The 15,358-nt window shown below is 39.7% G+C and overlaps 1 protein-coding gene across 1 annotated transcript in view; it reads right to left on the bottom strand.

Annotated features, from left to right (window-relative positions):
• Positions 1–458: 458 nt before the first annotated feature.
• Positions 459–15,358, bottom strand: part of TAF1B (TATA-box binding protein associated factor, RNA polymerase I subunit B) — a 49,041-nt gene continuing 34,141 nt past the window's right edge. The window contains exons 9-15 of the mRNA XM_082755971.1: positions 12,824–12,971; positions 10,509–10,686; positions 10,152–10,198; positions 7,587–7,677; positions 7,013–7,083; positions 4,600–4,825; positions 459–1,132 (exon numbers count right to left, since the gene is read on the bottom strand). Of these exons, the coding sequence (XP_082612097.1) occupies positions 961–1,132; positions 4,600–4,825; positions 7,013–7,083; positions 7,587–7,677; positions 10,152–10,198; positions 10,509–10,686; positions 12,824–12,971 (933 nt within the window). The 3' untranslated portion in view covers positions 459–960. The remainder of the gene's footprint in view (positions 1,133–4,599; positions 4,826–7,012; positions 7,084–7,586; positions 7,678–10,151; positions 10,199–10,508; positions 10,687–12,823; positions 12,972–15,358) is intronic.

Here is a 15,358-nt window from a genome sequence, read left to right as displayed (position 1 = left end):
CATATGTATGTGTTATGGTGTCTTTAATGTAGTCGTAGCACCCATCTTCATTTACACATTGTCTGGGATAGCTGGAAAACACAGTGCATAAATAAGATTGAGCATGAGAAACGGGTAGAATGGCTGCGGCACAAGCTGCTGCATTATGAAGCGATCAGAAGAAATGAAGTGCAGCTCAAAAGAGAGTAGCATTGCAAAAGAAGGATGACAGGAGGACCTGGCAGCTATTGCTGTACGACAAAAAGGATGGGGAGTTCCAGGCATAAAGGCAGCTGCAAAAGCTGTGAAGCCTGGAGTGGGACACGGACCCAGAAGGTGTTGGCTTGAATGAGAGGCTCAGGCACAAGGAGAGACTGGGAGATACTCAGGATGCAAAGAAATGTTGAAAGCAGTGCCAGAACCGCTCCAGAACAGACCGTGTAGGAACAAAGACTAAACAACTCACTGCAGTGAAAACATCAACCACCTGCTCCTTTTATTTGTTAACACGCTATTTCAAAACAAAGTAAACATTACTTTCTAGAAATATATTTGCCGTCATACAAGTCGGTAAAAAAAAAAAAAAAAAAAGGTAGCATTTTAATTGCAAAATCTCACAATGCAATTAGGTGCCAACGTGCTGTCCAGTACGCTTGAAGTATGTAAAATTATGTGGAAAAAAATGGCAATTTCATAGCTTCCTGTTGGCTCTGTTGCAAAGCGAGGAAATAAATCTTGGTAAACAGTTTCCTTGGTAACTCTCCCAGTTGGAAGCCAGTGACTGACTTAAATTACGGACGAAGTGACACTACAGCTGCAGTGCAGTGGCAGAGCTCAGCGCTACGACCTTAACTGAAGGTTTCTGTGCAGGAAACAGGAACACTGGCAGTGTAGATGTGATACCCTGGTTCGGGATCAAACCAATTCACACAGCTTTAATACTATTATGTTTAAGTCTCTTTACTTCCTTAGGCCTGTGTTTTATTTTGGCTTTTTGGAGAGTTTTTTATTAAAAAGTTTGTGTTCTATCACACACACCTCTTCATGGATGTAAGAGGGCTGTATCCTCAGAAGAAAGGAGAACAGCCTTAGCACAAAATGGTAACTCTGGGGAAAGTCCACTTCTTTGTAGTGCGCCAGATGACCGCACAACCTGAAAAGAAAGAAAGGAAATCTATCAAATTCTACTTAGAGGAAAACTCCAACATCTTATCAACCACCTCAGTCACAATTCTTGTCTACAGTGTCAGTTCTGTCCAGAAGAAACTTAGAGGACTGGCCCAAGACATGTCAGAGATGGTACAGGAGCATTAAAAAATTAAAACCTCGCATAGCTTCTTGCCCTATGAATTAGGATCATCCCGCACCAGACGAGAGATGTGTTTTTTGCCAATGGCAACCCATCCAGTTCTTGTCTGCTGCCTGTGCGCGCTAAACACAGAACACCTGCCTAAAAACACGAGAGGAAAGCTAAGCTCACGCCACTGGAGTAATATAGGAAGCACTGGAGCATACGTTGGCCGTGTTGACAAAAAATAATTAGTGCTATAGCAGCCTTCTGCTTAATTATTTTGCAGCCGTTGTGGCAACAATTTTAAGGGAAATGAGGAGTTTCACTGCTCAGGTGTGTAATGAGAACAGCAGACTGGGCTTGCTAGTAAGAAGCACCAAACACACCCAACCAAAGATGACGGCGAATGCACAGCACAGATAGCTCAGGAGCAGCACTATTGCTTGGTTCAGCAATTTGGGCTGGAAAAATAACCTGGTAAGCCCAGATTTGCTTTTATTAAGAACGGAGAGTTTAAAGAAGCATAAAATCCAGCTGCTTCAATTAAAACAACCCACCACTTTACATTCACATGAGGATCCAGGTGCTATTCACCGTATAAATCCTATGCAGCCTCCGGTTTACTACGTGTTGCCCTGGGATGTGGAGAAGCAGAGTTTAAATTTCCCCTCTGTCTGATTCAGAGCAGCGGTCTTAAATATTCACCAGAACAAGGACTGGAACCTGTCTGTCCCAATTTTTATGGGCAAGTGTGCTAATTACTAGACTATAGAGTCATTTGCTCGCTCCCTCTGGCCCAAAAAACATTTACATTTTACCTCAAACTGGAGGAACAGATAGACCCATCCTGGAGTACCATGAAAGTCGCACTTCGGGGAGCAAAGGCTTTGTTTGAACCCTCCTGAAGCCTGGCAGATTGGGAATCTGAAACTAGGTCTCTCACACTGTGGGTCCCATGGGCTGCCCGACAGATTCTGTCCTCGTGCTGCACAAAAGCTGCCAGCAACCTCTTACAAAAACTGTTTTCAGCTTCTCCTTTCAGCAGTGTCAGAAGGATCCAGCTGGCTCCACAACCCCACCCAAAGCTTTGCTAAGTTCAAGCTTCACTCATAAGCAGTGTCAGTTGAACCAAATCTCCATTTTTTGGCCAATACAAACTTAAGCATTTTGTGACAGCCTCATGTGAACCCCACGTTTCAGCACTTACAACTCCAAGAAATAGCTATTTCTGTGCTATTTACACTAAGAGCATCTCTAAAGAGCTAAAAAAAATTCCAAGAGATTTTAAATTTAGATGTAATAAGGGCAAAGCCCATCTATTTTTCTCAACACTTTGCACACATAACACTTTACCATACATCAGCTCAAAACAGTCATATACCCAAGTAATTTAGAACTGAGCTTAAAAATTAAAGCTCTACAAGAAATGAACATGTAAAAACATTTTACCCCTCAGTTTACCACTCTCAGCTTTGCCCACACTGGAATTGCACTTCAGTCCTACGACTAAAGCATTCCAGCAGTCCTAGTTGGACCACGCTGATTTTTAGAGGATTGATATCTTCGTTTTTCGTTCTGTTACACATACACACACTTGCAGAGGATAAAGCCCCATATCTGAGGGAGTAGATGTTATTTTCCAAAGTTAACTAAGTGTCAGGTGTATAATTAACTACTTGCATTGCAAATGAGATAATGGGAAATTTAACCGGTAAGAATTTAAATTCAAATCTTGCTTTATGAAGGCTATGACAGTTTGCCATTAACATTTTAATACATTACATATGAAAATGCAGGCTTAAAAACAGACTTTGCATGAGAAGATTATTCACACAAACATACACCGAAATATCCACTCATTCCGTGTCTATATAAGATTTACGCAAATTTGTGGTAAAAAGGATTATTACCTCTCCTCCCTTAAAAAAACGGGGGGGGGAGGCAAAAAAAAAAAGCTTCTTATTCATACAAAAGAATGAATCCATACAACCGAAGCTCTTGTAATATAACACTGTGTTTACATTATTCCAACCCATTTCTGTCACGGTGGATATGTGAAAGGCAATGTGAAAAGGAAAATAAAGATAAGCAAATAAATCCGCTAAAAGAAAGGACTGCATACAGGTGAAAGCCAGTTATTTTCAAGGGGAATATTTAATGTTTTAAAAATCAGGAATGCATTGCTAGGATTTTGTATGGCCTATTGCTCTCTCTAGCATGACATTCAGAAGTGTATAGCAGATGCAGATTTAAGATGTCGTTCAACACATGTTGAAGAACACACATATGAGAACTCATTTCACGTTAATGTACCCAACCTCCTTTCCAAAAACAAACAAACAAAAAAAAACACATTGCACTCATGAGTTTTTGCAGAATTTGACACAAGTGGAAGGTATTAAGGGACGAGTGAAAAGTGTGACTCAAAACAGGCTGACACTGAAATATTCATATAACCTTGCACAAGGCTGGCTAAGCTGGGCTATAATTCTCCTGGCTCGTTAGGTCCTTCAGAGTAAATGACTATACTAACAGATAGCATCGTTGTTCTGATATACCCTTAGTTGAACAATTAAATAAATAAACAAATTCCCTTTAATTTGGAAAGTTGGGATTTGGGGACAGTTCTCTAGTAAAGACGGACTCTAAACATTCTTAATAATAAGCACGAGACGTTTCCTTTTCCCAGATTTCTTACTTTACTTTTCCAATCTGCTTGCAAAAGCAGCTTAGAGGAAGTAGCAATCGAGCCCTTTTCATTCCCAGTCATTTTATTTTTGGATATATTTTGAAGGCATTAACTAGCTACTTATCTGAACTCTGAGTGCTAATTTTACGATTAAATTTTGATTAAGACCACCAGAAAAAAAAAAAAAAAAAAAAAAGGCAAGAGTGATTTAGAAACAACATTTTCCATGCTTTTTGGGGCTCAAAGGAGAGAGGAATGGAAGCTTTCCCATTCTCTTAAGAGCAGTGGTGCAAAAGTTTCTAAAATCCTACGGAGACGGAAGCATAGTGAGTATTTCTATCCAGCTGCTACTCTTGCCATGTGACTCTGGCTGTTGATTTTGTCTCATCTCCTCTCTTCGCAGAAGCTCGCTTTGATCGCTCTTCATATTACAATGTCTACTCCCAATCCAAGACTAACCCTTCCGCACACACCCCTTTCTACAAAAGATTTTAAATATATGTGAAGACATAGTTGTATACACACCCCGTATTTGTCATTTGGAAAGAAAAATATAGAGAGAGAGATGTATACACACACACCATACTTCACTGTCAGGAGATTTTTCCAAAAGGTATTTAAGCAAAATGTGAATACTTACTTTTCACGGCATAGTCTAATTGTGCAGAGCCAATAGTCAGGGTTGATGGTTGTAAGTACACCGTTCTTTTGTTGCAAAATTCCCTTCAGGCTATGCCCATGAAAACAAGTCCCATCTGTGTTTTCTTCAGACCAACTTAACTGAAAACTTGAAGGATTTGGCCTTTCGGCAGGTTGCACTGAACCAGACAGCTTGCAAAACTGATTTTGCAAGTTCACAACCATCTCTGCACAAATAGAAACAAACAAGGAAAAAAAAAAAGGCAGAAGTATTAAGTGTTGGAGTACTCTTTAGAGGTGATTTACAAAGGAATAAAATAGGGGTATTTGTACCTTTAAAAAAACCCAACAAAACAAACACCTACAAGGAATACTGAGAAAGTTTAGGGTTCTGTGGCCAGGATGCCTTCCACTGCATTTACCTGGCCATATGCTATCACTTGGACTGGCTAAGATTTATTGAGTAGTTTCTTGTGTGCCAGAATTATGGAAGCCTGGCTTCATACACGTATGGATTTAAGGTTACGCTTTTCATAGTGTAGATTTCAACTGGAAATAAAATAAATAATAATAAAATAGACACACCACCTTTCTCCACTACTAGTGAAATACTTGGAAAAAATCTAATACATGGTGTAAGAAAAAAAAAAAATCACATCGAAGTGTTTCTTCCTCTCAGTGAGAGCACTTTATGGGGTCTCCCTCTTCTCCCTACCTACCCTTTCGGAAGCCCACAGGAACAACTTTGAGATTTCTAAACCCCATCAAATGCAAGTGAGGATGACAAACTTTCATACTTTACTGAGGCTGATGGACAGAGGGAAAGATGACGGATTGGCACACACAACATGACCACATAACCCTGTGTTTCCCTAGGATAACAAGCCAGCTAAAAAACGCTGTTGTTGGAACTCCAGGTTCTTTTTATGACCTGTATCAGAGTAAGCTCATTCATAAACTGGAAAAAGGCAGGAAAGATATCCTAAAGTGATCCAAGGAAAGGGAGGCTTATTTTGCAAGACAAAAGATAAGCTTTACTAAAATCAACCACCACCACCCACTACCACTGCTAAAAGCCAGAAGGGTAAAAAGCTGCTACAAGTAAAGGAAACTTTCAGACCAAGAAACATGTGATCTATCCAGAAATAACCAGCCAAAAGTACGAAATGTTTAACACCAGCAGGACAGCTCTAGAGCACTCTCTGCGTAGGCATTCATCATCTCTGCTACTTAACATTGTTTTACGATGAATCTTGCCCAGCCAAAATGGCACTATGGGAGAGTCTGCCTGCAGTAGTTGGTGGTAAAGCTCAAAGAGAAACAGAGCCACAAGGGGAATCCAGAGTGGCACAGAAATAATAAACAATGAATATTTTTTCCCTTTTTCTTACAAACACAGGAAGTACAGGGCATCTGAGGAAGCCATCAGCTTGGAATAAAGTGAAACGTGTTTTGCCGCAGAAGGTGACTCAACTGCAGGATCACCCCTACAGAATTTTGAAGCGTAAAAACATGAATAAAAACCAAATGCATTCTTGCACAGGAAGTCCAACACAAGCTATTCAAACCAAATCGGACTATACAACGTGCTTCCAAGTCCCTGAACCAGTCACTTCACGAGACTGGAAGAGCATATAAAGGGAAAAACATCACTTGGCACACTTAACGTCTCTCTCCAAATACCTGCTGCTTGCTACTGTTAAGTGTAGAATAAAGAACTTCATGTTTTATTTAGTTGAATAAAATTCTGGTTCTCCTATTTCCACAGACGAGCGTGGTTTTTGTTGGTTGTCTTTTGTTTGTTTGTAATGGAAAAGTAAATCACTATAAATTCTTAGAGGTACTTCTACAACTACTAAAATAAAATGGATGGACCTTCATTCTCACCATATACAGCTCACTATTTGAGTAAAGTCATGTTCAGACAAAAAAGCCTCCTCGTATTTTTGTAGAAAACTGCAAAAATAACTGGGAGAGAATATGGACAGGCAGGGTTGACCAGCGGACATACTGGGGGACATTCATATGAAGGACTAAAGAAGAGAAGGGCTAGAAAAGCCATGGGAGAGCAACAAAAATCGATGAAGAGCACAGTTATATAAAGGCAGATGACAAATCGGTGCGATGAGGACACAGTACTCATTCTGAGATTGCGTTAAACAGGGCATTAGGAAGACTGGCAAAGGGAAGACTGGCAAAGGCAGTTGCAATTAAGCAGGAGGAAAACGTCTGATTGAAGAATTCCAGCCATGAGTTGTAAAATAGCACTACGTTAATTTTACCTGGAGATGAAAGAAAGAAGGGAAAGTATTTTTAAGATGTAAATGTTATCACAGTCAGGGCTGCAGATTTTCTATGATGGGAAAACTTGGAGCACATTTCTGTGCTGGTGGAAAGAGGCAGAGTTTACTCACGTCTTCTCCTAAGGACTTTGGATTTCTTCTTGACTGAATAAAACAACGGCTTTTCACATCTCCACAGATACCTACAGCAAGAGAAATAGAAGTTGTTAGGCAGAAGAAGGATGGTGCAAGCGCGTAAAAGAATGGCAATTTCTTAAGATATTGCTAGAGCTGTTAAAATAAAACCAAAATAATCTAATGGATATTGCTAGAGCTGTTAAAATAAAACCAAAATAATCTAATGGTTAGCACCATTAAATCTAGGCCATCCAACACATACAGAAAATCTTTCTTTGAGTAGACAACCAGATGCACGTCAGATTTATTGTAATCAGTTAACTGTTCGGTTGTATAAGCTACTTGTCGCAGAAAGCGGGCATTTAATTAATATGCTGGATAAACTTGATGACTGTAAATAGAAAATTAAGATGGGGATTTAATCACTTTATTCACCCAAGCTTGCTGGATGGAAATATGGAGCAAATTCCAAACCTTTTCCACTTCTGGAGAGGTCGGAATTTCACTTTAAACCGTCTACCTTAAAAATACTATTAGGAGTAGTAGTAAGTACTTAAAAACTTCTTACTTGGCTCTTTCTTCATCCAGTTTCTTTTGCTCCGCATCCAAGGAACATTTTATAACCTTGTACCACTCTTTGAACTCAAAATACGGACCACCTGAATAAAACATTCACACTTTAGGTTGTGAAGAAGTGAAAGAAACACGTGACACGCAGACTACCAAACTAGAGCTCCACAACATGGACTGGCCTTTGTCTGTTTGAACGTTGGCTTCAAGGAATTAATGAAACTGTAGGTCAAGCCTAGGTCTGAATAAATGATTTCCAAAGCTCAGATTTGAAACAGTGTCATCAAGACCCCACTGTCAACCCTGTTGCGCATGAGATACTGCAGGGCAGGAAGGATAAGCTAGCCCATTTTATTCACTTTATATCACTGTCCCATATTTTTAAGCACGGGCTTCTCACTCACTGATATATGAACAAATATTTACCAGCACATGCAAAAATATGAAGGCACAAGGCACTCCAGCTGCACGTTTATCACTGATGCTCCAAAGAGGCATGGGACTGAAGCAGATCAACAGGGTACAGTAAGAATAAGAACTGCAAACAGAACTCCGGCGTAGAGTACAATTAAAATATAACCATCTCTTATTACTCGTGGGTGTATTATCTGCATTGTGAATTAACCAAGCTTTGCATTTCCCCATTACCCCAGCTGCACTGCACTGATGCTTGCATCATGCTCAGCTCTGCCAGCTAGCTGTTTGAACTGTTTTGAGGGTGACTATACTGCTCTTATGATTGAACTTCTGTATTTTTTATATTATCTGTGCTTGTTCGTATTTGAGTTATCCTACCACAAGATGTCTTTAAAGCTATGACTGTACAGATGGACTCAAAAAACAACAAACAAATGAAGGAAGAAAGATCCTTCAGTACTTCTTAAAATTCAAAGGTGTGGATACCATTTCTTTCGTGAAATCCTCAGCCCAGACAGTGCTGAGAGGGACGTCCAGGGGAAGAAAAAACTATTTACATTTATCTTAATACAAATTATTAAGCATCTGTCACAAGCAAGCCCACTGCCAGAGACTACAGTAACCGTGTAGCTGGCTGGTGGTGCTGGTCCTACCTTCACACAGCTGAGTCAAGTGGAAAACATACAGCTCTGCGATACGCACAGACAGACACACACGTGTCTCAATCATTTTATTTGAACATAAACAACAGTGTGTATGTGTGCAGTTCACAGCACATAGCCACACAAACACGCACTAGGTAGCTACAGCTATCTGCCGTACAGCTCCCAGTCTGTCTTTAAAAACTACAGGAGCTGGGAAAAAAAAAAAAAGACTAGAGAGAGGAAAGATAAATTGAAAATGAAGTTCACATACACCGAATCCTTACAAGTCGGTATTAGCCATTATTCATTTCGGTACGCTAACTTTGGGAAAGTGCCAGAGGCAGTTTTGAGCTCTGGCACTGATCGGTGCCTGAACAAAAAACTCTCACGTCGGCTGCTCGCTGTCACTCCAACGTCTGAAGAACAGGGACAACACAGCACAGTATATGGATCGTTTTGTACCAGCAGATTTCAAAGAGAAAAAAAAAAAAAAAAAAAAAGTGGGCAAAGAATGAGCTGTTAATTCCCAAAGGCAACGAGACTGGTTAATAAGGTAGAAACCCTATTAAGACATTAATGGCTTTGAGCCTGGGCTCGTAAGCAGTTGTGCAACTTCTACTCCTGTCACTATTACGTACTCCAAGTTTTCAATGGAAATGAAATTGAAAAAGTGAGATCCCAAATAAGTTTGCATATCCACTTAAAAATGAGGATTATGGGTTTTAGTTGAGAGTAATGACTTCTCTACATCCAGCAGTAATTGTGCTCATGCCTGGCTAACACTGATTTCTGTTACTGACTTAATTTTTTTAGAAAGTAACAGAAGGGTAAAAACGAACCCAAAACCGGATGGAAGGCTGAAAACATAAATCACCATAACACATCTTTGATCTTATCTTCAACTGTGATCTGGATAAGGCCATGGAGAATCTTCCTGAGGATTTCTAATCTTTGATTTGGTCTTTCTGCCCTCAAAGAACCATGTTCACACCATTATCTTTTCTATCTTAATTGCTCCTAGCTTTTCCACACTCTCTCAGGATTATTTGGAAGAAAACAGATTACATCTCAAATATGTTACACACTAAGACATTTTATTTAACAAGACTAAACAAGTTTGGATTGTATCATAAATGTGGTTTGATGCCCCTAGTAAGTATCTGCTATTTACAATCAAAGCGCGTTCCCTCTTTATGGTATAACCATTCACCTTCGCCTAACATGCAGAACGATCTAAAACAAGAGGCAAACGTGAAAAGAAGAAAGGTTTCCACTAAAACACATACAAAATTCCTTATCTGGTACAATAAGAATTACGTGAGGAAGCCAAGACAATTTTATATGAACAAGATGGTGTTTTCTTTCAATAAAGACCTTTCTAAAAGGAATAAATCACAAAAAGACACTTTAACCATCAAAAGGATTAAGTCTTTCTAATCCTGATTACACAGTTATTTCATTTACAAAATCATAAGACTGCTTCTACTGGAATATTTCCGTACCTTCTTTGTTATTTTTATTTCTTTCTGCAGCAAAGCCTGAAAGTAACCTGGAAAAAAAAAAAAAAAAAAAAGGCCATTTTATAGCCCCAAATACTGCACTTTTCACGTGAATTTAAAATACAACTGACAAATATTACACCCTCATTTTCATTCCAGGTTTCAGATTCAAACTGGTGATTTGTGAAAATAAGAGACGCTCAATTGCTAAAATGCCTTCGAGATCACGTTTTACGCTACTGAACTTAATCAAAATTAAAATATTACAAATCAAATATTACTAAAGAAAGTGCAACCCAAGACAGTCACTTGCACCATTTGAAAGTTTGGGCTTTGTTGGAGATTTGCTTGTATACGTACCATTCATAGTGATCATCTAATAAAAACAACAATTTCAGAACTACTACAATTATTGCTGCAGCAAGGACATCGTATTTCACTGTTCTTGTTGATTTATTTCCAGGCGTGAAAGTCAGGAAATCCACTTCTCCAAAACCAATCTTTTTCACCACTCGACAAGTCCAATTATGTAGTTCATCTAATTAATATAAATAAAAATATAAGTGCATTGAGACAAGCTAAAAGACCGGTACGGTACAAATATATTGGTCATTAGAAGAAAATGATGCTTACATTTTTACAACTGGCCGTTTTTCAGGCTGAGAAGCATTTTTGGATATTTTTATATACCGTGGGTAATCTTCATTGGAAATACAATGAAAAAATGACGCATGGAAAAAAAAATCCCCCCTTTTTTAAATGTTATCCAAAAGATGTTGTTACATGATCCTGAACGTTGTTCCAGGAAAGCATTCTTGGATCCACACACAGAACATAAATACAGTTGAACTCTAGTTTCAAAAAACCCCGAAAGCCAAAAACTTGTCAGGAACATTTTTCCTGTCTATCAACCAAAAAAAAAATGTAGGGCTGGGGCAGTGCTAAAAGAAGCAGGGGCTAGCTGGGCACAGCAGCAGGCTGGGGAACGCTCCCTGCTGAGGCTAAAGCAGGCAGTTTAGGTTAAAACTGGCACTACGCCGTAAAGGCTAATTGCACCCGCTAGTGTGGCTTATGTCAAACCGACACAACTGCAGCTCCGAAAGCAGCAGCAGGATATCCAGCCAGCCTCTTATTACTTCATGCTTATTTTTCACAGATACAAATCCCCCAAATTTCTCACCCTTCCTGCTCAGCAAGAAATACGGGTGGCGGTTACATCACCATCAGATTCCACAAAGGTTAGCAATGTATGACTAAGTACAACCTTAATCCAGCTCTACTCTCTATTCTCTTGCTCCTTACAGAGTTCAGCACAAACTAATTTTTAATCCTCTCGTACGTAACAGTAAAAGCTGAATAAAAGCTGAAAAGCACAAAAGCATTTTCCAAACAAATTTATTTACAAATATACTGCCAATATACTTTCTGACCCTTTAGGTATTTTAAACCACATGTTCATTATTATTCAACGTCCTAAGAGACACTGCCAATTTATTTTAGGTGTTCAGGCAGCAACAGCAGTCTTTTTTCAATAAACTAAAATAGAAATAAAATATAAATACAAATAAAATATAAATAATATAAATAAATAAAAAGATACTTTACATGATAAAAAGTTCAGTTGCAAGGCAAGAGTGAAGGACAATATATTCTGCTCTTATAGCAAGTTTCAATGGGTACACAGCTTTATATTTCTCTGTAATAAACCTAAAAATGCCAAATTTCTAGCCTTTCTTTGACTCAATTGACACCTTATAACGTGAAATATAAGTGAGCCTCTACAGGCTCTAGTGCAACACCGGTGTAAAAAAACAAAGGCAGAATTTTTTCTCTGGCATTTTATCCCCAAATCTTTTGGTTGTCTTTTTTTTTTTTTTTCCATTAGCTGTCGGTATGTGGAAAAACAAAGTAGTTTTATTCAATGTAACTAATGGCAAAATAAGATTAAAAAAAAACACCAACAAAAACAATTTCTGGAATGTTTTGGGGACAAAAATAATTCACAGACTATTTGCCCACAGAAGTCATCTCCAGAGCCAGCAGTATTTGACAGAAGTACAGTAACCCAGCAGACACAGGTTACATGCTAGGACTCATCGGTTTTTGTTTGGTAGTTCAATAATCAAGACTGAACTTATGAATAAGCAAAAATTTCATATTTATGCAATAAATTATTTCAAAACTAAATCAGAAATAATCAAGATGGGTTGATCTGTCACCCCGCATCCCTCATTAATGCTGTTATGCAACATTGTAGAACATATATTCAACTTCACACATGACAACTCCTTTCAGTGCCAAGCAATCAGGTCCTGACTTCATGTATCTTTTATCTCAATAAGCCACATGACTTCCACCAGTGCCTCTGAGCTCACACGGACACTGAAAGGTCTCAGATGAAGCGTCCGCTCAACAGGCTGAGAGGCAGCACCGGAGTGCCCCTGTGTATCTGGGCCTTCAGCACCCACTTTCAATGTTTGATGAAGGTGCTTTCTACAGAAATGATCTTTCAGCTCAAGCTTAAAGATGTATTAGAAGAAATATTAGAAGAAAAATTAGAAGAAAAAGAGGAGGCGCTTTTAAAGTAGTGATTTGAGGGTTTTGTTTTTTGTTTTTGCTGGGGTTTAATAAACCAAAGAAAAAGTTTATCGGTTTGGGTTTGGGAAAATATTTACCAGGTAAATTAACTTCCATCAGGTACTTCATGCACAACATGTCCGGATGGAGAAAGCAGCTCTCTGTTATATCTGGAAAACGAGGCAGGTCCAAAAAGGCTGCAAGTTCAATCATTTTGCTGTACACCTCTTCATACACAGGCCATGACTGAAAGACAGGGACAGAGCGGGTTATGCATTTTCTCTTTTACCCTATCGTTGATTTTAAATTACTGATTTTAAATTCTTTATTTGATACAGAAACACTGCCTTCTTTTAACACCCTATGACTAAACACACATGCGAGAACAGAGCCAGACCGCAGCATTGCAGAGAGAAACACGGGCTGGTTTTAAAGCCCATAAAACATGCAAAAAGCCAAGAAAACATTGCTCATCGGACCTGCGACCAACACACTACCTTTTCCATGAAGTGATTGATACGTTTCCGGATGCTCCAAGATTAAAATTGCATTAAAAAATTGCTAAAGAGGAAAATTGCTAAAGAGGAAGGAGATGACAATCAGAATGGTTGACGTTGGGAGGGACTCTTTGGGAGCATCCAGTCCAAGTGCCCTGCTTCCAGTTGGATTTTGAGCATTTCCAAAGATGAAGCTCCACAAGGCTCTGTGGGAAACCTGCTGTTCCAGTGGTTCGCTGCATTTGTTATACAATATGTGTTTTTTTTCTCATGCTTAAATTGATTTTCCTGTATTTCATTTGTGCCCGTTGCCTCTTATCCTGTCCCTAGCGACCACACTAAGTATCTTCTTTTCCAGGCTGAACAGTGCCAGTTCCCTCAGCCTCCCATCGTTTGGCAGATGCTTCGTGCTATCATCTTCAAGGTCCTTGCTGGGACTTACTCCAGTACATCCATTTTCACAGCATCTTGTCCACCAGGACTCCCAGGGCTTTCTGTGAAAAGCTGTTTTCCAGTCAGCTGGATGTATTTGTGCCTGGGGTTAATCCTCCCTAGGTGCAAGACTTGACATTTCTCTTCGTTGGACTTCAGGAGGTTCCTGTTGGCCCATTTCTCCAGCCTGTTGAGGTCCCTCTGACTGGCAGCACACCCACCTGCTGTATGAACCACTCCTCCCAGCTTTACATCGTCTGCAGACTTGCATAGGGTGCACTGTGACCCATCTGACCCTTCATCTAGGTCATTAATGAAGCTATTAAACGGTACTGGCCTCGGTATCAAGCCCTGGAGTACACCATCAGTGCCTGGCCTCCAGCTGGACTTCATGCCACGGACCAGAACCCTTCGTGCCCAGCCTTTCAGTTTTCAATCCACCTTGCAGTCCCCTTAACTAGTCCTTAACTTCATCAGTTGGTCAATGAGGATGTTGTGGAAGACTGAGTCAAAAACCTTGCTTAAGTTGAAGAGCTTCCACCAAGCCTCCTGCCTGTCATCAGAGGTCATCAGGTTGGTCCGACCATTTCCCCTTTGTAAATCCATGCTGATGGCTCCCAGTCACTGTCTCGGACTTCTATGTTTGGAAATGGTTTCCAGGTTTATTTGCTCCACCACCTTCCATACTTACGCACTCAGTTATTTATCATTTTCCAAACTATTGACTGCATGAAGAAAATTCCCCCAACTTCTCCTGAGATTTTCCTGTTAGAGGAGAACATAACTCACGGCCAGATTTTGGTAAGCTTCTTCATAGCCAACTCAGCAGGACCTGGTGGAGTTTGCAGAAGTATGGACTGTAAGATTTGACCTTGGTTTCTTAATACTTTAACTCTTCTACTCAACACTGTACTGCGTGACTTAATTCTTTATATTTTAAATGGTTACTTGAATGTACCTGTTGAAGTGGTAACTCCCAGTTGTTCAGGCTACTTTACCCTTTTACACGTATAAGCCTTGCACTTTCTGCTTGGCCTTGGCGGTTCTAACTCAGCAGAGCTGCTTATCATCTATCATATCTATCAAGTCAGCTTGTGCTTAAGGTACTTTCCTTCAGCAGGAATGCTGCAGGAGTTTACACTTTGTACACGGATTCAAAACTTTCCTGAACAATGCCAAACTCAGGCTCCTGGTTTTATAGACCAGACTGAAAACAAAGCCATTGTGTTTACGACAACAGCAAGGCCGAGATACTGCCTTTTCATCCAATCACTTGGTTTCACCTATTTTAACATAAGCTATGTGGCAATTGCTCAAATTTCATAGTTTTTGAACGATTGCCAAACGTTTCCATTCATTTTCTTAAATGATCTCCCCCCAGACCGCAGTTAAGACTTCCTTAATTGCATTAATACACACTTAAGCAAACGAATAACTCCACTGTCGCTATTACACATGCAACTTGGGTAACAGTTAGGAAGTTGTATCATGTTCATTATATTTTCTAAACAGTGTTAAAAAGTGGCTTAGACTGCGACGTGACAGTCTTGAGAAACAAGAAAAACATGCGCTACCAGGCTCACATTACTTTCCATTCCTCTTAAAAAGCAGTTCTGCATTGAATACCAAAACAATCCTGGAACAAAACCTGAATCAGACGTAACTCCTCTTGAGTGTATCGGGAGAAAAAGGAAAAGTCCCAGA

The sequence above is a fragment of the Aythya marila genome (assembly GCF_965140915.1).
Source record: "Aythya marila genome assembly, chromosome: 3".
Taxonomy (NCBI): Eukaryota; Metazoa; Chordata; class Aves; order Anseriformes; family Anatidae; genus Aythya; species Aythya marila.
Note: the sequence above shows the minus strand (reverse complement) of the source record. Positions and strands in the feature narration are given on the sequence as shown.